Raw genomic sequence first — 23,310 nt, forward strand, 5'->3', positions numbered from 1 at the left:
AGCGGAGCCTTTTTCTGCTCCTCCTTGAAATGAAAAACAAAGCAAAACAATCCCAGCAAGAGAAGCAATGAACTGGCCTTTCTTGAACTGCTGAGGGTACCAAGATGAGAACTTTCCTACAGTCCCGACAAGAGTACCCAAACCCCACCACTGCCTGTGCTTTCTAACTCAATGCCTCAGAATCACTGGTTTCCTGGCAGCAAGGAGAAGAGACTTGCTATCAGAATCCCAGGGGTGGGTGGTGGGCTGGGAAGAAGGCTCTGTGTTCCTTTACCATCCCCTACAAGGATGCTGGGGCCTGTTGTGTATCTGTGAACCCCAAGCCACACAGACCCTGGATGCAGTTCTAAATGCAGCCTTCTTTCCACAACATGGTAGTCTACTGATGTGCTGGACTACAATCCCTTGCAGTACGTTCCCTTTGGAACAGAAGCCCGGGGAGGCTAAGAGTTACAGCCTAACACACCTGGAAAACACCGAGTTGGGCAAGGCTGTTCTAATACACACAGGGCAATGCCAAAACACATACCATATTAGCCCATCCCCCCTCTACTGCAAGCATGGACACATTGATTCTGAATGACACCATGTCTTAAATACTTCAGCCCAAACCAAAAAAAATGGGAGACAATTTTTGTTTTAAAGGGACCACAATTCAGTAAAATCCAGCAGAGCAAAGGTCTAGCCAGGGGGGATTCATTTTACTCATAAGCAGTTGCAGGTAAGCACTAAAAGTTATTTTAGTTCTAGTATGTTATTGCTAACAATGAAGGAATAAGCAAATATTAAATATGACCTTTGTTTTAATAACAAGCTTTCATTTAACAAACAATTCAGTTTTAATTTATTAGCTACATTTGCTTCACTATTCCTAAAGAAGCATCTGTGCGGAGATTTATTTTGGCAATACAGACATTTACAGAGCAATCCTATTCATATCTCCTCAAAGAGATATGATAGCTCCTAAATCCCACTGAGTTCATTGCTACTCCTGGGAAGTCTGTAAAGGTTTGCACCCTTAGCACTATCCTTTGCAGCCTGTTACGCAAGTGAAGGATGATTTGATCAACTAAATTTCCAAAATTAACCAACACTGCCACAGAACAAAAGCAGTATTCCTGTACCCACCCACAAAAAGTTAAATTAGGCAAATATATTTTCAGTGGGTGTTTCTCTCCAAAACAGAAACTGCATGCTTTCAGCCTTCTGAGCATGCAGAACAATGATGTTGAAGAAAGGCGGATGCTGAACAAAGGCAGAGGCAATTAAAGTACCTCTCCTAGACATCACCCAAGACAGATAAGATTGTTTCAGAAATGACAAAGGGCTTCCTAGTATGATAATGACTATGTGTTATTCATAGTTATGTTAAGGTAATCAGTATGCTCTGCACTTTCTGCTTTTCCATCCCCACCCTGCAAAAAATTTACATCTGCCCTGTTCCCTCTTGCAATTTGAGATGAAGCTTATGCTGGAATAAATTTGTTAGTCTTTAAGGTACCACAGGAGACTTTGTTTCTTGCTTCTACAAACTATTATGACTATCTTGAAATCATAACACAGATATTTTCACACAAGCTTTCACAGATTACAACCTGGGTCACCAGATGTATAAAGTGTTATACTCAAATGACATACAATTCCATGTAATCAGAGAAGGAGAGAAGTAAGCAGTGTAGCTGAAAGTTATGCAAATAACTTTCTGTGAAATTCTAGTATTTCAAGTAAGTAAGAATAACACTGGACTGGACCCAAACTTAGTCACACTTTCAGTAGAAACACAGAAATCAATGCGGCATAAGTTAATCATGAACACTTTACTGATTTCAGTACTCTACTCTAGCATGACTAAACCTGGATCCAACCCAGAAAATATCAGGGTCTGTTTAGCTTCCAAACCCGCTACTGAAACAGAGAACAAACCCTACAAATGCAAACCTCAATGCTGCAGCCAAGCTACAACTCCTATTTAGAAAGGAAGACAAACTAACCTGATTTCTCGGTCATCTTCTAGCAGCTGCAGCTTGTAATAGGAATTTGTCCCTTTGACAATATCTACTAGGCCAAGGGTAGCACTGAAGTTTTTACCACCTTTTTCAAAGACGTGAGCAGAATCCTCCAAACCTATTAAAAAAATGGGGGAGGGGTGTTACTAAACTAGTACCAGGGAGAACTGCATCTTGCCAATATTCAAATTATTTCATTGTTTTCAAACAGGTTTCTTAGATGCCTTCCTCAAAATACACTGGAAACGTCAAAGGGCAGCTGGAGTGGGAATCTGTACACTGGGCACATGAAGTAAAAAAAAAAAAAGACATGGCAAACTGTGTTGAGCTGGATGTTTAACAGATGGAGACATTTAAAACTTAAAGACATTCCCAGTTCCAGAATCAGCAGAAAGTGCTTGTTCACAGGATAGTGGAAAGATTCCAAAATCACCTGAATCTGGATCCACAGCAGCACCTCCTTTAACCGTCAGTTTCATTTTCTTTTCAGATTTGCTTGTCCCTGTATAAGATATGGGAAAAGATCGTAAGTATTCACTGTTGCCCAAAGCTGTTTAACTAAAAAATGTTCCCCGAGTAGGCATGCACAGTTTAAAAATGTATATTAAATTTTTAATATAAATCATGCAATATAGCCCTTACATTCATACATAAATTTAATACAGATGTTTATAAACACTCCAGAACCACCTTAAGCGGCGGCATTCTCCAAGCTAAGATGGTAAGATTTGTGCATCACCTTAAAAAAAATTTCTTGCTTCAGAAATGACTTTACACATGTACAAATTTAAAGGGCAATTCTATGTATGTCTGATTACAGTCTTTAAGGTACAATCCAGTTGGGATGCCTGTAACCTTCCAAACCCAAATTGGATTCACACACATCCAACGAAGGGTGGGAACAGCAAAGACTGCCCTGGTTCTCTCCCTGCACTCTCAAACACAGAGATCCTATTACACCAGCTCACAAGAAGGGGAGCCATTGGCGCCACCGGCATTCCTTGCAGGACAGCGGTGCCCCTCTCCTCCCTTCCCCGCCCCTTCAACACTGGCCCTGAGATTGATCTCACAACCTCACAGCTGCAGCCAGCATGGAAAGAACGCAGCCCCGTGACTCTGAATGGTCCTATTACTGCACAGACAGAACCCAGCAGCCATAGCCTCTGCCATACTCAGTGAACCACTGTCCTTTATTTAATGAGGTTGCAGCCTACATCTCTTTTCAATATGACCCAAAATATAGCAATTTTCTGGTCACAGCTGAAAAACAATGGAAACTATATAAAGGAAAGAGAAAAATTATCCTGGCTGGATTCATTATCGGTAAGAAAACTCTGCCTTAGGGCTAAAAAGCTGCACAGAAGAGTATATATACCTGGGGAATCTATATCTACCATGAAAGGAAAAACAAGTGAGAAAGACACAGAATGCCTGCGTACTGTGTGCTTTGCTTGCCCAGCATTTTGGAGAAAACCTTCTTCTTTGTGGGCTGCACCACTTGTCGGGAAGGGAAAAAAAAGTTGTGACATTCTCATTTGCTTCCTTTTCATGACTGGAGAGCTTTCTTGCCATTTCTGATTTTGTTTTCCCACTAGCTAGCTGTGGTCTAACCCCACTATTATACTGTAACATTATGAGGTGCATTTTCAAAATAGATCATTGGTTTTATCAGACTAAATCAAGTCATAGCCCAGTAACTCAGACATCTGGTGAAGTGGACTTCAGCCTTAGAGTTTATGCCACAATAAACGTGTTAGTTTCAATGGGCCTTGGAACTGGCCAAAAGGAACCCCACCCTAAATGCAACAAAGCTGCAAAGCAAGGTCACATGATGGAGGCCTGCACCGAAGATGGCATGCATTTCACACTTTTTAGCTCACCTTGCTCTTCCTTGTTCTTTCCAGTGCTTTTCGTGTTTGGGTGTCCACCAGATTTTCCTCTCTCAGGCACCTCTTTGTGCTCCTGCTTTACTTCTGTACCCCAGGGAGACAGAATATGAAGTGGCAGAAGCTCCTGAAAGCCCTTGCTGGTGTTTTTCAAGGCCTGAAGGAACTCTTCTGAAACCACACGCACCTGGGCCTGCTTCACTTCTTCCATTTTCTTGTTCATTTTTTCAATTTCCTCTAAAAGAGAGAGAGGAGAGGAGCATGGAAAGCTGTCCATCTTATGAACCTAAGCATCAGAAAGCATCCTGAACTGGGGAGAAGCCCATAAAAGTAAGAATATAGGAAGGGCCCTGCTAGATCAGGTCAAAGGCCTGGCAAGTCCCACAGTCTGTTCCCATAGTGATCAACCCAATGTCCAAGGGATGCCAGTAAGCAGGATCTTCTTCAACAACTGGTGCTCAGAGGCATACTGTGTGTGCTTTTCAGATCTTAGGTTCAATACAGCACTATCAAACACAGGAATTTGCCTTGTGGCAAGTCAGGCCTTTGGACCATTCCATCCAGAATCGTCTATAAAGACTGGCAATCAGTCTCTAGGGTTTCAGACAGAAGTCTTACCCTGCCTGTCCACTATGCTAACCAAAGCAGAAGCAGCTGCTATTGCAGGAATCTTGTTTCCCTCCTCCCTGCTGAAAAGAACATTCACCTTCAGCAGTCAAGGGCCCTGGGACTGCAGGCCATACTCTGGTTCCATCCACTCCAAGCATTCAAAAGTGGTGGGGGTTTGGGATTGGTGTCTATGCATTACTATAATCCATTGGAACCCACCTTGTAAGAATCAGTGTAATCAAAAGGCAGGTGCCAAAAAAACCATCTACTTTGTGTGTGTGTGTGTGTGTGTGTGTGCGCGCACGCACGCACTAGTTGTGTGGAAAAACTCCATTTCTTGAAGATAGGCCTGCCCAAACTAGGTAAACCACCTGCATGCTTTATCTTATGCGGGCTTAATCTCAGGGCCCTTCAAGGCCAGAGGAGAAGTCTTGTCAAATTAGACTAAAGGTTTCAGCCAGACTGCTGTGAGAACCCCCTCACCCTCCCATTTTTCATCTCAGCATAATCCTACATATTGTTGTTTTATTATCTTGGTCGATAACTTTGCCAAAGGATGGTACTATAAAAATACCCTCAAGGGCTAGAGAATTTCAGCTATTGAGTGGAACAGAAATTAAACAAATAAAATCACAGAGTGTACATCCAATTCTATACACTGTATCAAGATTTTATCTTATTTTGAATTCAAACAAAGGCAACAGTGGAGAGCAGCCCATTCCTTTTCCATCAGTCTCTCAGCTGAGAAAAAAAGCAATTAAAATGAAAATCAGAAAGGGCAGGAATCCCAGCAGATGCGAAGAGGCCTTCAGGGGCATGGATGCCCACAGTCATCACACTGGAGGAATCAGTCATTAAAACAATAGCAAGCTCATTCCCTGAGCGTAAAAGAGATCCATCCATCCAGAATAGGGAGGGATCAACAAACATAGGGGATCCTCCATGTTTGCAAAAAACCATATTAATAGGAAACAGAGGAGAAAACACATTCAAACCCACATATCTGAATGAGGACTGAGCATACTCAATGGATATGCTGTGCCGAATGTTCGATGGCAGAGGTATCCTAGAAGGCAGCATGGTGAATACCCTGAAGAGAAGCAGTTTCTGCTCCTGATGCACCAAGGTGGTACAATGTTACATGTTTGTCCTAGAGAGCATGTACCATTTTAAGAAAAAGAACAGAGCAGGAACAATGAAATTCAATTGTCCCACATGGGAAAAACTCGAAACGGCTAACAGAAGGTAAGAAAAGATATCAACTTCACTGGCACATGCAGGATAGATTAAGGAACATCAGAGCAAATCGAAGAATAGGTATACACAGTTAAAGCCATTCCTATCCATGTTGCATTCAACTGTCAAAAGAAAGGTGCTTGCATTTTCTTGGCCTTCCCACATTAGCCAACCATTGTTTTCATTCTGATACAGAGCCAAATAGCAAGCTCTCTTTCCTTTTCCAACCCAATCAGATTTAATGCATCTCTTTTGTAGAGTTTCCCTGTTTCTCCATGTCACCAAAGACAGTTACTCACTTTGTGAGCTGATGCACAAGTCAGCTTTATTCACAGTAGCTGTCACCTTTCCCCCAAGTTCTTCAATGGCAGACTTGATTTCATCCTTGTTCTTTGACAATTTCCCAAGGATCAGAATCTTCATGCTACTTAACGGTTGATCTGTTAAGTCAAACACAAATGCAAAACTCATGATCATATGAGGGAAAGTGGGAGGGGGGAGAATAAAATCAGAAGGGAGACCAAACAGTGTATACATTCAAAATTAGATAATCACACCAAGATAATTCTTGGCAATTCATATGCCAAGACAGTTTGATTTATCAAGCAGAGTTTATTCTGCATCTAGGGTCACAAAAAGGGCAAAGGTTTCTTCAGTGTCTTTTATCCCTTTACAACTTGGGACCAGGTTACCTGAAAGACCATTTTCTCCAATACAGCCTGTCTCCATTTTAAGATCCTCAGGAGAGGCCCTTCCTTCAATACTTCAAAGGCATATTTGGTGGTGATGGCCTTCCCTTTGCTCCCAAACTGCAGTATTTCCTCTCTATTGTCCCATAAATTAAGAAGGCCTTTGGCATGTAAGTAGGTCTATTGGGTTGAGTGCAATTTTCATTCTGTATCCGCTGTATTTTTATTGTATTTAAATGTATTGTTTTATTCTTGTTTCACTCAAGTTTTATTTATGATTATAAGCCATGTTCTTGGTAGAAAGGTAGGGTGCAAATTAAATCAATAATTTTTAAAACTCAGATTATGAGCAAGCATAACTTCCAAGATTTCTGTACGTATTGTCTACTGCACATCCAAACTTGCTACCTGCATCATAGAGTACTGGATTCTTGGTTTTCTCTTTTTACCATAAGTTGCAATTCTTGGGCTCTCAAATTCTATGACTGTTTCCATATTCAGCTCTTGTACATAACTGGAGAATGCACCAAGGCAGGATACAGAAGCACAGCCTATTGCTGTGGCTTATTCTGACTGTGCAAACCAGGTTACTGAGAATATTATTTTGGTTTTTCACTGAAAACTTTCTCTCCAGTAGTAGATTGTTTAATTCACAATGTAATTTAACCCCATAGGGTTATTTAGTGGAAGGTTATTTCTCCATCCAACAGGGAAATAGGTTTGGATCCACAGATTCAGGTGACATGACAAGCCATGCTTGGGCAATGCTCACAGAAATCTTACTCAGCACGATCCATGATTCAATATGCTACTGCACCTTCAATAAATAAGCCAGAACTGCTTCTTCTGATCATATAAACTTGTCCAATATGTTACATCAGTGTGCTACAAGTTCATTCGAGATTAATTTAGGCACAGTAACTACAATTATGATCATGTGATTAGTAGGATGTATGCAGGTGTGTCCGTACCTTACCTTACTGGAAAACTAGTTATCTGTTATTAGTTAATGCTATTATTTGGTAACAAGCCAGTAGGTGGCAACAAATGACAGCAAAAAGTTAATTTCTTTAGCTCTGCCTATTCCTGTTTAGAAAAGACACCACAGGTTATGAGTGGGGATACGGTGAGGCAAGAAAAAGGATGAGCAAATGCAACATTGTTTGATCTTCTTTAAATAAAACTGTTTGCTAAGTACAGAGGTAATTTTGCAAACGTTTCATGTGGTATGCTTTCTTGCATCAAAACTGTCTCTCTTTAGTATGAACTTTGGTTTGCAGGTCATTTACCGGCTGGAGCCTCTGCATTCTCCATAATAGGAGCAGACACGGTGGGAGGAGGTGCGGAGTTTGTTGAGACAGCCTCGGGAGGGAATGCTCTATCCTGCCTTTTAAATTTGAATTTCTTTAGGTATGTGATTTCTCGAAAAGCCTGCATTGCAACAACACATGAAGGAAAAATTAATACAACTTATAAAACATCCAACAGTACTGCCATGATAAAAGGTGAGACACTAGCTTTAAAGAATAGTAATATTTACTGCTCATAAGTTGTGGGATTGTTTGTTTTTTTGGTAAAAATTAAAAATTTGGGACCTACAGGTAGATCTGAGTGATCTCCAAGGGTTTTTGATACAAAAGAGTTTACAAATTTCAGCAAAACTGTAGGTAAAAAAAAGGAACATCACCAACACTGCTGATCTTGTACTTTTCATGTTTCTTTCAAACTGGTTGATGGAGAGGTAGAAGAATTTCCCCACCTCCTTGGCCTTCCATCCTTTCTGGCCCTTGCAGCAGGTGGAGCAGGGCAAGGCTAGGCAAAGGCAGCCCAGTTTTCTGCTTTGACCCTAACCTATTTTCATTGGGCTGGGGGTCATAGAGCAAGAAGAACAGCTGAGCAATCTGGAGACAGAAGCTGGGGACTGGACTGCTGAACGGGGGCTTTTTGCAGAGAAAGGATGCTGAGGGCAAAAGAGGTGCAAAGCACTAGGGTAAACAAAGGCTAGAGCAGCCTTTGCCAAGATGGGGCCCTCCAGATGCGCTGGGCTTCAACTCCCACAATTTCCATCCAGCATGGAAAGGCGGAGCCACAGCTTCCCTTCCCCTAAAATGTGCCCCCATCACCCACTTTTGTAATTTCACAGACCCTTTTATAACAAACAGGTGACACGCATGTTGCATTCCCTACCTTTGGGGTTACCCACTCTTTCCTGTTGGGAGTCTGTGTCTTGGCAACACATTTAGTCCAAGCTGTGATGTCCCCTGAGCAGTAGTAGGCATCACCCTTAAATACAAACTGCCCCTTGCACTCCTCGCAAGGCAAGAGAGCCCCAAAGGCCATCCCATCAGCAACACGGTCCAGGATCTAAAGTAACAAAATGCAAAATATAACAATAAAAAATAAGAAAGGTTCCTGCAAGTAGCATGGCAGTAGTTGTGCCACTGCACTAAGAAATACATTCACAGAACTGCCACTGTCCAAGTATCGTAGAACCTCATCCTGTAATACAAGGATGAAGACCCATAGGTCCATGGGGCACAACTGGATATCCTGGGATCCAAATCTAGTTCTAAGGTATTCCCCAAATGGCCATGTCCCCTCTCCTAGACCACACTCCTGGTCATTCAGTGTGTTTCCAGAGTTTGAATAGTTTTACCCCACTGTAAAAGGTTAAAACCCCTCTCCCATGTCTTAGAGAGTTTAAGCTAAAGTGCTTTAAGCTAAACTAAGCTAGCATATTCCACACTGGAATGCTTCACCAGAAGTCCATTTGACTCTCAGGTTAGAGGGGCACCCTCATCAGAAGCAAGATTAACTTCACGCATTTCTTTCTATATTTGGGACACATGAGGGAGAAGACGTGACCAGAGTTCAGGATAGTATATTCTCTCTCTCAGAATGTGAAACACACATTTATGAGAAGGAAGGCTGTAACTATTGCCCATGTTCTATTGCAGCAGAAACATGTTGTCTATATGGGTCCTATACACTTCTGATTTAAAATCCTCTTATCTGCACAAGAAAAAGGCACTCCACTGAGTTAATGGTTCAACTGACCCTAGCACCAGTGATTAAAAAAAGCTTTGGATCATTGCCAATTGGTTCACTGCCAATTCTGAGAAGAATCCAATGATGGAGGGCAGTTTCTTCTCACTCAATTGCATTAGTACTTTATATCTAAGAAATGTAGCAGTTTTCTAAATTTTCTATAGTCCATTGACATGTGGGATGTAAGTTTATCAGCAACACTCTGTCTAGATCAGGCACTGTTCACCACTGCACTCTTCCCTGTTTTACGCCCCATTCCCATGCGCCATTGTTGAAGCTCAATAGAAGTCTGACTATTTTAATCAGAACTATGCAACTGAATTAAAACTTCACTACCTGTGGATGCAAGCCCTACTGATGTCCACGATCATTTATCTAAATTTAACTAAACATGCACAGAGCATTAACACTCAGAAAAATGTTGACAAGAAAAAGGTGCCGCACTGAGTTGGTCAAAATGTCACCTAGAACAGGTCCAACTCACAGCAGATTCCCCGGAAGGAACTTCTTGTTTGTTGGCTATCAGGAGCTCTTTCAAGTCATTGTTGGAACAGGCTTTCTTCAACTCATCTTTGATGTTCCAAATCAATTCTGTCTGCTCCTGTAGATGCAAAATAGCAGTTTCAATTTCCTTCTTAATGGAACTAGTTAAGAGCTGCATGTGTGAGTGACATGTTCAGTAATGTGAACTCTTACAAGTGATGTAGTATATATTTGTTTTCTGGATATGTAAGGTATTATTTAAAAAAGATGGAAAACAGAGATATGGGAGACAAGGCCAGCTCTGTGAAATACACATGGCAAACAGAGATTGCAACAAGAATAGTAAAGGTCTTGCTTCCTCATCAACCCTTGCATGACTAAATTTATTTATTTGGGTAATTTTTACCATGTCCAATACCCAGTGGGTCTCAGGACGGCTTATAGTTCAAAACACTAAATGCTAGTGTTTCCATCCAAAACCCCCACCGCATGAGTATGGAGAGAAGGTTTCTAGCTTAGAAAACTAAAAAGTCAGAGAAAGGTACTTGTGAAACCCATCTCTATCCCATCTACCTGACATTAATAAAGCAATCTCTGGCTTATGATTCTGGCTATCAGGAAAGCAACACACTTTGACCGAGACGCAACACCAAACAAACCCTGGATGGAGATTCTTTGGTTTGCTGAACTGCACCTGCTGAAAGGGGATGCCAGCAGGGGCGCTCAAGCAGAGGTCACTTGTTTTTTATTACAAGTTGTGACACGTCACGTTTTTTGCACAGAAGAACTTCTTATGCAACTGGGACGGCATATAAAGACGCTAAATAAATAAATAAAAACTTTTATGAGGCTGGTTAGCCACCAACAAACAAACCTTCAGCAGCTTCTCCTGTTTCATCTGTTTGTCCTTCTCCTTTTTCGGTTTCTTTTTTGAAACCGCATTGGCATCTACATCATCTCCTTTTCTCTTTCTGAAAGAGGAAAAAAAACATACACTAAGTACTTACTCAAAGTTATGCTGTAAATTACATTTCCTAGATCTTCATCTACTGAATACTCAAGCTCTGGCTCTTTTTTGTTTTTCACACCTCCATGTTCATTCTTTCCATTCTATCTTGCAAGATTTTATATTAACCTGTGAGCAATTCCTTCACATCACAAGGAAGAGCATCATATTCTGAACACCCTGAGGCACAGAGAACAGACTAACTAAAATGTACAAACTAGGAATATCATACTGGATGGTCATCAGAGGATGCAGTAACATTGTCACTCTCATCAATGCCTCGTGTGCGGTGATCACACTGGGAAAGACCTGTATTTGAGCCAATCAAGGTCTGAAAGCTCTCATATTTGAGCCAATCAAGGTCTGAAAGCTCTCAAATTTGAGCCAATCAAGGTCTGAAAGCTCTCATAAATGGCAGATGTAATAGCTAGCTCAGACATTCCTTTTCTTACAGTGCACTATGAGTTTCCCCAGGAACACCTTGTGTAAGAACGCATTATGCAACATGTTCCTTCTGTCGATACAGTCACTGGGTTGAATTCAATTAGTGCTGCTTAAGAATGGGTCCATTAAAATGAATGTTACTCAAGTTAGATGAACATGGGATACAACCCATAATTTCCTGGCTATGACATTTTCAAGAGCAGAAGCGCTTTTCTAAGCCTCCAGTCATAAAGCACATATTACATTCTCTATGCAAAGGTGTCCCCAAGAAAAGGCAGTGTGGCTGTACACATGTGTGCTTCAGGTGGAGAAAATAGAGAGTATTTCTTTCAGTCTAAAGTTGGAAGGAAAACTTTCAAAACAAGCCAGCCTTGCAAGAACAGAAGGCCTTCATGAAAAGAGTTCTGAAATGCAGCTTTGGAAACTCTACTCCTCACTGGTGCCTTCCCTTCCTCCAAGTTACAGTCCAGGCATGTGCTTGGAAGGATTCTGTAACAATACCTAAAAGGCATCAGATTCTAGTGAATCTCACAACCAGCTTTCTCAGCAAAATTGCCCTTTCCTTCAAAGCATTATTTGATTTGTCACTTTCAAACCATGATTTTTTATTCAATCGTTATTTTAAAAATTAGAATTTTAATGTTTTAACAGTAGCTTTTTATTTAATTATTTTTACTGGTATGGATTGTTTTATTATATTCTGATTTTAATTATTGTAACCCATCCTGAGATGCCATGCATAAGGATGGCACATAAAAGTTTTAAATAAATAAATACAATAAATAAAATAATTATTTCCATTAAGTGTGAAGTCTCTTCTCTGCTAGTGAAATCAAAAGATGTCCCCGCAAATTTTTATCACTTACAAACATTTGCCAAATAGACTATAACCATTTCTTGTTTAATCAAAATGCAACAGGCTGAGCAACCCACCAAAATTTAGGGAATGTGAGTTTTGTTCTACAGACCTGAGGGTAAAGAGAAGGAGGTGACCAGGGCAACAGAGTCTCTCTCAATGCCTTATCTGGTCCTGGATGCAAAATGTTGCCTATCAGAAAGGCTGTTGCTTACGCAGTATAGCATTTTTAAGCCCTGTGTATGTCACCAATGTGCTCGAGGTTTTTAATGGCTACCTGAGCAAAAACCACAGATCCAGGTAATTTCAAACCAGCAAAGATATGACAAATGAGACTGCTGAAGCACTGCCACCAAGCTAAAGCTGTTTTCCACTGTGATTGCTTAGTTTGCTTATCTGCTTTACAGCTGTCTTGCTGCAAGCCACTCAGGGCAGTTTATAAAGATTTTCAAAAGGATACAAATAATAAATTAAAAAACAGTAAATTAAACCCCCCAAACCTATAACAAACACAATGATTTGTACTGGCCTTTTAAAAAAAGTACCATGGGCAAAACAATGGTAGTCCAATTTCACACGTCTTTCATGCAATGCAGGTTTATTTAAAATTTATCTTCTTGTAAGTAAAAGCAAAATAGGTAAAAGAGAACATTTACACAGTCAATCTGCCAATGAGATCCAGACACCACAGCAAATGTTTTATGCAGCTTCAATTTCATATCTGCCCTGAGCATAGCAAAGAACAAGTCTCAAACAATCTGACACACAGAGGAATGCAGGCAAATCACATCTCTCTGCCATAAGCAACAGCTGACAAGTGCAAACATGATTCAGCAGCGCTTCTCTGACAAGAGGCCAGCAGAGAATAAGCTGGTTTGGTGCCATGCAACTGCCCAGATACCAAAGCAATGTTTCCACAAAACTTTCCAGGAGTTCAGAACACAGGAAAAGTTTTGACAACCCCATGCTTTTAAGAAGAATGTTGGCAGACCCCACGTTTGTGGTTTGGTTCTGGCTTACCAACTGAAAGTAGCTGTGGCTTGATAACGAAGGATATTATAAAATTGGTTAAACTTTCCCTAAACGTTCCCTTTCTCCCTGCCAATATTCTCCCCGCCAACATTCACAGAATCATAGAATAGTAGAGTTGGAAGGGGTCAGGGGGCCATATATACATATATACATCCATATATGCCCGGCTGCCCCTTGAGATCTGCGGGAGAGGCCCTCCTCTGGGAACCCTCCGTGAAAGAAATTAGGAGGGTAGGTACTCGGAGGAGGGCTTTCTCTGCGGTGGCGCCCAATCTATGGAATGTGCTCCCCAGAGAGGTCCGCCTGGCGCCGTCGTTATTTGTTTTTCGGCGCCAGGTGAAGACCTTTTTATTTAAGCGTCATTTTAATTGTTAACAGTATTTGCTTATTTATTTGGCCAGGGCAACTTCTTTCATATTGTTATTTTTATATTGTTATTTTTGTATTTTATTTTATGTTGTGAGCCGCCCCGAGGCTTCGGCGAATGGGGCGGCATAGAAATGTTTTAATAAATAAATAAATATTAGGTCCAACCTCCTGCTCAGTGCAGGACACCGAGTTCAACCATCCCTCCCAGATGTCTGTCCAGTTGCATCTTGAATGCCTCTACTATGGGAGAGCCCACAAACTCCCTAGGTAATTGGTTCCACTGACGTACTGCTCTAACAGTCAGGAAATTTTTCCTGCTATCTAGCCGGAATCTGGCTTTCTGTAGCATGAGCCTTTATCCCATGTCCTGCGCTCTGGACGGAACAAGAAGAGATCCTGTCCTTCCTTCCTGTGTCAGCCCTTCAGGTACGTGAAAAGTGCTATCATATCTCCACTCAGTCTTCTTTTCTCAAGGCTACACATGCCCTCTTCTTTCAATCTCTCCTCATAGGACTTTGTTTCCAGTCATCCTTGCTGCCCTCTTCCAAACCTTATCCAGCTTGTCTGCATCTTTCTTAAATCCTGGTGCCCAGAAATAGACACAGTACTCCAGGTGAGGCCTAACCTGTGCTGAACTAGTGTTTTATGTGATTTCAAAGTGATACTTCTATTAATGCTGCCTAAAATAGCATTTGCCCTTTTTTGCAGTTTTCTTCTTAGCATTCTCACTACAGAAACTTCGAAGACTACGCAACCATCTTCTCCACTGACTGGAGAAGCCTGTACAGAGCTTGGTCTCTTCAGTCTGAGCAAACTGCCTCTCAAGGCAGATTAAGTTGCTGCAAGCTACAGACTCTCCGAAAGCTCTGCTGAGCCTGCTTAATTAGTGCCCTTTGTCCCAGCCACAATCCCTGAATATTCCTTCTTTGGACAGACAGAAAATACTATTAAAAAGGGTTTGTTGCTGACAGAGACATCACAGTTTTTGTTAAATCCAGTCTGTTCGTGTTTTGTGGATTTTCAGACATTTTTTGTTCTTTTCCCACTGATTTGTTTCCTTATATCAAAATTTAAAACCAGATTTCCATTCTAATGTTAATTCACATTAGCATCAATCTGCATTAGTTACTGTAAATCGGTGGTACTGTATATTAAAGAATGTGCACTAGCACATTTGCACAAGTGCATATTAGCACAAATCCCCCTTGAAAGTGGCTTACAAGCCCATGTAACTCAGAAAAAGCTAAACTGCAGTTGAATTCATGGAAATCTGAGCTCCTCTGAATGTGTTGCAGATTTTTTGACAATCTGAGTCACTGGTGCACAAATCCCTACACCATGGGTCCTCAAACTACGGCATGCAGGCTGAATCCGGGCTGCCATGCCCATTTATCTGGCCCGCCTCAAGAGGTTTTGGATCCCCACGCCCGTGCCTGCCTTGCCATGCGTGTGGCGAGGTGGCGGTTTGCTCGCTCAGAGATCGTTTTGGACTCACTTGGAGAAAACGATCTCCGAGCGAGCAAGCCGCCACCTCATCCACCACTGCTGCACCGGCCCGCACCCGCAGGCACCCCCGCCTCACGGCCCATGCCTGCCGGCTTTCAATTGGCCCCCTGCTGAAAAAGTCTGAGGACCCCTGCCCTACACTAACTTGGGACCAGGATATTTGAGAGCACACCTTCTCCTTTACTAGTCTGTCCAGTCATTGAGATCATTGGATGGGGTGTTTCCGGTGGCCCCACATGGCCCTGTGGTCCAATGGAGCTGGCCTGGAGTAAAGGCTTCAGTGAACCAGTTCTCTGTCCATGGAACTCCTCATCTGTTTGTGTGTTTGTTTGTTTATTAGAATATTTCTAACCCATCCATTACTGTACATTTCTGGGTGGCTTACAATAATTTACCCAATAAATACATCATAATAACCCACCACTGAGGATAAAAACATAATTAAAATATTTAAACTTTAAAATATCGGGTAAATAAAAAGGTCTTGACCTGGCTCCGAAAAGCATATTAATGTCGGTGCCAGGCAAACCTCTCTGGGGAGCGCATTCCATAGCCGTTGATGCCAGGCAGGCAGTCTGCTGAAGGCATTTTTATTTACACACAGTCTCACTTACATAATCAGATTGCAAGCATTTCAATTCTGTGTTTTGGTTCTTTTCCCTTCCTTTTTATTGTTTACTGCTCAGGAACCTTGTTAGATACGGAGCACTACAAACATTTTACCAATCAATCTGTAAATCAATAATTCAGTGTTTTAGAGCAGCCTGACCCACAACCACCTGTGCCGCTGCTCCACAATGTACACTGTGCTTCCTTTTAAGATATTGAACATACCCTTCTTTCTTGACTGCAGGGAGCTGCTTCTGCAGAACCTCTTTATCTTCAGCTTTCAGGTGGACAAAGTCTGAGAGTTGAGAGGCACTAAAGGTAGGAAGAAAACCCAGTTCTGCTCTGTGGCTGACAAAACAAGTCGGGTGGTACCAGTTATCTATAATCCCCAACTGGGGCTTCTCTGGATGCACCATTTTCTTTGAAATTCTAATTTGCCCCTATGGTGGATAAAAAGATATAAAGAAACCCTGAAATTCTGTATGTTGCTGTTTCAGTGCAAACTTTTACAAACCAATTCAGAGTAACACATTTTGGTTAAAAAACAAAAACAAAACAGGTTTGTGATAGTTAAAGTGATTAGTTCCCAAATTTTCTTTATTAACAATATTTATCATCCAGCAATGATGTTTTCGGTTTACTCTTTTAATACCATTATCCATCCTTCTTGCCCCCACCTCCCAAGTAAATTAGGCTGCATATCCCTCTTGCTTGACAAATATGCAGTTTTGCAACAAAAGCATAGTATTTCTGAAAACTGTGTTAAGTGAAATGAAAATTTGAGGGTGGTTAAAAAGTCACTGGTTAAATACTGTGATAAAAGAAATATTTTGAAGTCCACATCAGCTCTTCAATTCCATAAAGTGATACGAGTACTTGACCGATTGAGCAGATTAAAATCTATCTCATTAGAAATGAGAAAAAAAGGACAGGAGCACTGATGATTCCCAAAATACAGAATAATAGCATTATCGAGGGAAAGGTTAGGTAAAGGTTGCTTTTTTATACTGGGAGCTTTAAATGCTCTATGACCTACAACTAGTAGGTACTACAGGTACTACTGGTAGGTACTAACTGTATGTACTATTCCTGTTTCACACACTCCCTCCAGTGTGAGAAGGGAGATGGTGCAATTGCCACTTTCTTTCTAGACAAGCAGATGCTTGAACTTTAGATCTGACAAGTATATGAATATTTTGGTCTTAATAGTAATTCCAATTTCTATGTTGTATTCAGAATGACCACCAGTGATTTACACCTAAAAGGAATTTGAAACCAATGTGGACAAAAGATGGGAGCTGGAACATCCCAGGTGCCTTGGGTAGTCTTAAGAAAGAGAGAAAGGTATTGTTCAAAGGTAAGAACAAAGCAATCATGCACAGTGTGAGGAAGCACTTCCTTTTATCTGACCTGAATCTTCCACTAATCAGCTGAAATAGGATGATTCCAGGCTCTGGTATTATGAATAACTTCTCCCTATCTACTTTCTTCCATCATGAGTTATGTTGTATACCTCTAACATGACTTCTAAATAGTTGTGAAGAAAACAAGATACAGAACATGATAGGCTCAATAAACTGAACAGCCCTGTATTTCACACACAGTGTTTCATTTCTAAATACCTTTTCTATCTTCTGTTTACAGCCTTTGCAGGAACTTCTGTTGGACTTTGCATATTCTACGGCAAAATCATGTAAACTCTTCTCACCTTTGCTACTTTCCTCTTGCTCAACACTCTTGCCTAAAAAAGAGAAGAGAGGTTGACTTCTGAAATCGGATTTCATTCCTGGCCTTGGAGAACTGAAGAACACACAGATGAGGCATATCAAATATAAAACAGTTTTACTATGTAAAGTTCCCCAAGCCCAGGCATTAGTAAAAAGGATGACGAGCATTTTAGTCCAACACATCTAGAGGGAACCATATTAGGGAAAGCAGCAATAAGCCCTTTCTGTAAACCACTCTCATGAACAAGTGAATTTCAGAGACCTCTTTAAGAGAGTCTTGCAATTTTTAAAGCCAGTCCTCAGTGTAGAATCCACAGGTTTACACCCCCAACATCACCTTGGCTCAGATAGCAAGTGTGGCTGTCTTTTTTTCACCATCATTTGTAATTCACCTACCTGTCCCAGCACTGCCACTTTCTATGGATTTCTTGATTTTCTCCTGATCTTCCCAACGCAATTCTGAGAAGCCCTCCACATCTGCGTGGGACACCAGTCGCACACGCTTCCAGAAGCAAGCATAGTGGTGCCAATGTGGTACTTTGCCATCAAACATGGGGGACTAAGAAGGCATAACAAAAAGGGGGAGAATTCAGGCATAAAGACCAATACGTAGAGAAAAACAATGACATTATGTCCAAGTCTACAGTGCCTTTGCTAATGGTGACTCCTGCCTTGCCTCCCAACTGCATCTCTACCTCCCAAATGCAGGCAACCTGGTGCCTTCCAGGCACTTTGAACTACAACTCCCATAATCCTTGACCACAGGTCAAGCTGACTGAGGATAGAAGAATTGCAGTCCAAAACATCTGGAGGGCAGCAAGTTCCTACCAGTTGACAGGATGAAAAAGCAGCACAGAGGATATGTTGTTACTAACTTGGTCACATTCACATTAACAATTACTACAGTTAAATTGACTCTTTTTTTATATCACATATGACCATACTGTATATCCAATGCACATTTAAACAGGAAAAAGCATGCCAGGCAGCTATGGGGCATCTTCCTGCCTAAACATGCATAGGATTGTTCCCTTAAGCTCCTACTGCCAGTGCATAAACTTTCAGAAGTATATGCCAACCTTTTAGAATGGAGAAAAAACTACACAAAAACTGGGAAGCCATCAAACAGATTGGGTGGAGCCATCTGCAGAAATCCAAAGGGCTAGACAGGAACTCCTGGATATTATATTTAGCTCTTAATCCCGAGTTTCCCCACTCCTGATGTAGAGTGTCCCAACCAGATGGTCCCTTCCATTTCTGGACGGGACTGATTTTTGGTGATTTCAGCTTCTCCCCATGCTACATCCTTCTCTGTTCCACAGGATCCCAACCCTCCAGAGTAGTTTATCAGCGGACACAGAAAAAGGCAGCATCAGCAGAAGAGGCCAGGCTGCCTCCCCCACCCCTACAACAGGAAGCACCCACTGACCCATGTGCAGGCCATACGAAAGGTGGTCCAGCCCATGGGATTTCCTGAGTGGCGGATGTATGACCTGACCCACTGCTTGTGATCTATGAAGTTGTCTCACACACTGAGAACAGCCACACTGATGTGAATTAGAGGAAAGAAAACCAAGGAGAAAGTAGGAGCACAGATTTCTATTCAAAAGTGAGGCATGCATACCTAATCCCTTTTGTTCATGCAAGCATTACCAGACTGGGGCCACTCTAGGCATTTTCAGGATGTCTCCATCCACCATGCATAAAATGACCCACGGAGAAATCCTACTGCCCCCAGGAAGCGGCATGGGGCCACGGAACTGCTTGGATGACCAGATCCAAAGATGGAAAAGAGCTCCAGCCTCGGAGCTGGGGATCCTGCACAGCCAGCACCAAAAGAACCACACTGGCTGCACCTCCAAGGGCAGCGGGAAAGGAAACTGGGTCTGCAGGATGCAACATGTCCCGACTGTGCTCTGTTTCTAGACAGCCTGACCTCCAGGACAGGAAGAGGCATTCTCTATTCCTCCCCTCCCTGCATAGGAAGCCCATCATCCTCAAAGTGTAGAGGCTTACAGGCATCCCCGCTGGATTGTGTCTCTATTTATTGAGAGTTTAAAAGAAAGGCACTTCTGCAGGGAATACAATACCATTTCTGTAAACAGAGAAATGGCAATTTATTTCCTTGGCAACTTAAGAGGACAGATTACTTATTATTTATAGAGAGGTAGGAGCCCAGTTTCATCCCTAAGATACAGCCTTCATTTCCATCTTGTTTTTAGGGTACTTTGTGATCAAGGCTTTTTTTCCCTTTTTGATCACACATCTCCCTGCCTCATTTATGTAGGGCTGCTGGGGCCCAGGGCATCATCTTCACTTTGGAACCCTCACATGTTTGCACATCACCTTTCTGTGCATTTTTCATCCAACAACAAAACAAAACAATAGAGGAAGAGAAGTCTGAGTAGCCCTTTGATTACTAGTCAGAGTCATCTGGAAGCACATGTTGTCTAATGAGCAGGTAGATAAAAGATGCAGGAAGGAGGCTTTTACCTCAGTATAAGGGCAAATGAAGGGAAATAGTTTTACAGCTTGGGAAAATGGGGGAAAATGTTTCCCTCCATCTGTAATGTTTTCCCCTAAATTAGTCAAAAATCCCTGGAGGAAAACAACCACAACAACATTGAGGAGCTTTTCTCATGTTTTTTCCCCCAGTCCCTTTCCTTGCCTGCCATTTTTTCTGGGATTATTCCAGGCATACTCATCTTTAAATGGCACAGATTGGAAGATAAATGCTTGCATCAACTATGTGAGTGCAGAAGAAAGCCGTAATAGTATAAATGTCCAGCCTAACTAGAATCCCCCATCTATCATGTGTAACCAGAATGCATTTAGAGTCAGATCGCCTAAAGCCCCCTGAAACATCCCATCTGCTATTAAAGCTACTGAAACCCTCTCTGCAGGAATGTAATCTCATATAGCCAATAAATGACTCTTCAGCCAGGAGTTAGGCGCATTATGAAGAGCCTGGGGTATTACAGCTGAATGTAGTGGCACATTCCATTCTAACTAGAGAATTATTTCAAGTGCTCATGTAAAAGCAGCCCTCAGCTTATTCACAGCTACATTTCCCTACACTGAGACTCTTCTTTTCTCCTGCGAAGGAGGAAGCAGCTCTGCAGCATGGTGGTTAAGAGTGGTGGTCTGGGACTCAGGAAACTGGGGCTCTACTCTCCATTTGACCATGAAGCTCACAGGGGGACTTTGGGCCAGTCGTGGATTCTCAGCCTACCTTACCACATAGGGTTGTTGTTATGAGTATAAAATGGAGAGAACCTTTATTTATTTATTTGACTGATTTATAGCTTGCCTTTTTCTTTTAAGAAATCAAAGCATCTTACATCATTCTCCTCCTGCTGCTCTCAATCTTATGCTCACAACAATAATCCTCTGAGATAGGCTGGGCTAAGAGTTTGTGACTGACCTAAATTCACTCAATGAGCTTCATGGTCAAGTGGGGACTACAACCCAGATCTTCTGAGTTCCAGACCCATGCTCTGGGCCACTAAACTACAGTGGCTCTCTAGAACCATGTAAAAGGCCTTGAGTTCCTTGAAAGAGGTAGAAAGGTGTGATTAAAAATGTAATCAATATAGTAACAGACCTACTATACAAAGATAAAGTTTGTTAAAAGTGAACACCACACACAGCACAGCCATTTAGGTACAATTTGCCCAGGACCCACAGAATTCATACTTGTAAAGACTTTGGGGGGGGGGGGGGGGGGGGGTTGTTTCACTATCACTTGACTCAGACTGTAAATAACCCAAGTACCAAAGCCAACAGCCAACCATGATGCATTTCTGGGAACACAAAAACAAGGAATCTTATGGATCTCCAAATGTTGTAGGACTTAATAATCCTTCACAACTGGCTATGCTGGCTAGGTCTGATTGGAGTTGCAGTCCAACAACATCTGTAGGTCCACATGTTTCCCTGCACTGCCCTGAAACAGGGCAAAGTTATGATGTTTATTCACTCCAGCACTGAACCTGACCAAGTAAATCTAACCCACAATCTTTTACCATATTAATATTCTGCCCCATGTAATTTTAAGCTTGTATCTCTCTTATCTGTATGCATGCATGCACACACACATCCCTGCCTCCAAGAAGCTCTGAATCAGCTCAACTTGCCACCACAGCGAAGTGTCATGAGGACATTCAAAAATTCATCCCCAAAAATGAATACAGCCATATCATGAATGTTTGAGGGAAGGGCAAAAATGGTCTTTCAGGACTCTGTCCAGTCTTGGAGGATATTTAATTATTTTTATATCCCATCTTCTTTCCTGAAAGGCAGCTTACATAACCCTCCTCTTCATTTTATCCTCAAAACAAACCTGAGAGGAAGTTTAGGCTATCTGTTTGTTTTTAAGCCATCATAACACCTAATTAATTAATGGCTAAAGTAGTAGCAGTTTCTTCCTGCCTAGAGTGGGAACAACAAATTAGCTCAGACCTGAAAATGTCCAGTTGTTAGATCACCTATGGGAAGTTCAGCTACTAACTTTTCTTTTAGGCTGTCAACTTAACGCAAAATGACTAATGAAGCAGTATGTGGGCAGGCAAGCTAGTAAGTGCTGAAGTTCTACTGAAAGCCTGAAGTGCTCCTTATTTAACATATTGCGATCTTCTTCAATTATCTTCTGTTTTGACACCATTTCATCAGATAAATAAGCCATAGTTAAGTTGCGCAATTCCCTATGGATTTATAAATTAAATTGAATGGTTAATACTTTTCTTTTGAAATCACCTCTATGAGCTGTCTTCCGCCACCACAACACAGTATAACATGTTATATAAGCTCTGAGAGTTCCTATTGTTACATAATAAAATATCAATACATTTTAATTTGTGAATATTTTAAACACACAGCTCCCTAAAAAACAATTATACACACAACTCCCAAAACCGATCAACCACATAAAGCTCTAGTGTTAAAGTGTCAGGCATGCCCAAAGGGTGAAGGGACTGTGCTTCAGTGTCAGAGCACATGTTTGGCCTGCACGTAGTCTCAGGTTCAATCCCCAGCATGTCCTGAGGTCTTCCTCCTACAGTGTGAAGGTGAATAACCCAGTGTGCCATACCAGTGCCTTGGTCAAATTTGACTTACACCCTCAACTGGGTTGCAGAATTCTTTACACACTGTAGTAATTCTATGGCAGATGCACAAGGGGAACAGTCCATTTTGCAGCAGACACATTCATTTTGAAAGTGTTTCCTGAAATAGGAAAGTTTTCAGTTACATTGCTACTGATATTTTAAACTCTGTTCTAGTAAATCCTTGGCTGCAGTTCTGTTACCACCTAATGTCTGAAACCCTGGAGAGGCAGTCCTGCCAGTCAGAGTTTACAATACTTGGGCAGATGGGCTGATGCAGTATAAAGCAACTTCCTATGTTCCCATGAGATACAAGCTCACTGTTCAGATCCAAAAAGGCTAAGAAATATTCTGTAATAAAAACATTACATTTACTGTATACCATTTTATTTTGAGTGGATAAAATTTATATTTAAGAGTATGCATTTGCTGGATTAACTTAACAATGACTACATTTAAACTATAGCACTCATTTATGAATGCTTCAGGGGAAATGCAGCCCCATTGAATACCAAATGGATCCCTCTATTCAGATCAGATGATTTCATTATAGTTAATGGTACAGAAAGCCACTGCGAGGTTCATGAAAACTAACAGGGTTAACCTCCTCTATCCATTTCCCGGTATGAGTCATCCAGCAGGTCAACTAAGGATGCTTTTCTTCAAAAGCCAGGCCTGACATCAGACTGGAATAGATCCAAT

The 23,310-nt window shown here is 41.6% G+C and overlaps 1 protein-coding gene across 1 annotated transcript in view; it reads right to left on the reverse strand.

Annotated features, from left to right (window-relative positions):
* The window catches only part of PARP1 (poly(ADP-ribose) polymerase 1), a 47,760-nt gene that overhangs the window by 16,948 nt on the left and 7,502 nt on the right, over positions 1–23,310 (reverse strand). Inside the window, exons 2-12 of the mRNA XM_044436141.1 lie at positions 17,903–18,065; positions 17,402–17,520; positions 16,005–16,219; positions 10,832–10,928; positions 9,959–10,075; positions 8,614–8,790; positions 7,716–7,857; positions 6,037–6,177; positions 3,887–4,129; positions 2,440–2,508; positions 1,992–2,124 (exon numbers count right to left, since the gene is read on the reverse strand). Of these exons, the coding sequence (XP_044292076.1) occupies positions 1,992–2,124; positions 2,440–2,508; positions 3,887–4,129; positions 6,037–6,177; positions 7,716–7,857; positions 8,614–8,790; positions 9,959–10,075; positions 10,832–10,928; positions 16,005–16,219; positions 17,402–17,520; positions 17,903–18,065 (1,616 nt within the window). The remainder of the gene's footprint in view (positions 1–1,991; positions 2,125–2,439; positions 2,509–3,886; positions 4,130–6,036; positions 6,178–7,715; positions 7,858–8,613; positions 8,791–9,958; positions 10,076–10,831; positions 10,929–16,004; positions 16,220–17,401; positions 17,521–17,902; positions 18,066–23,310) is intronic.

This window comes from Varanus komodoensis, unplaced genomic scaffold, assembly GCF_004798865.1.
Source record: "Varanus komodoensis strain SLA01 unplaced genomic scaffold, ASM479886v1 scaffold1, whole genome shotgun sequence".
NCBI classification, from domain to species: domain Eukaryota; kingdom Metazoa; phylum Chordata; class Lepidosauria; order Squamata; family Varanidae; genus Varanus; species Varanus komodoensis.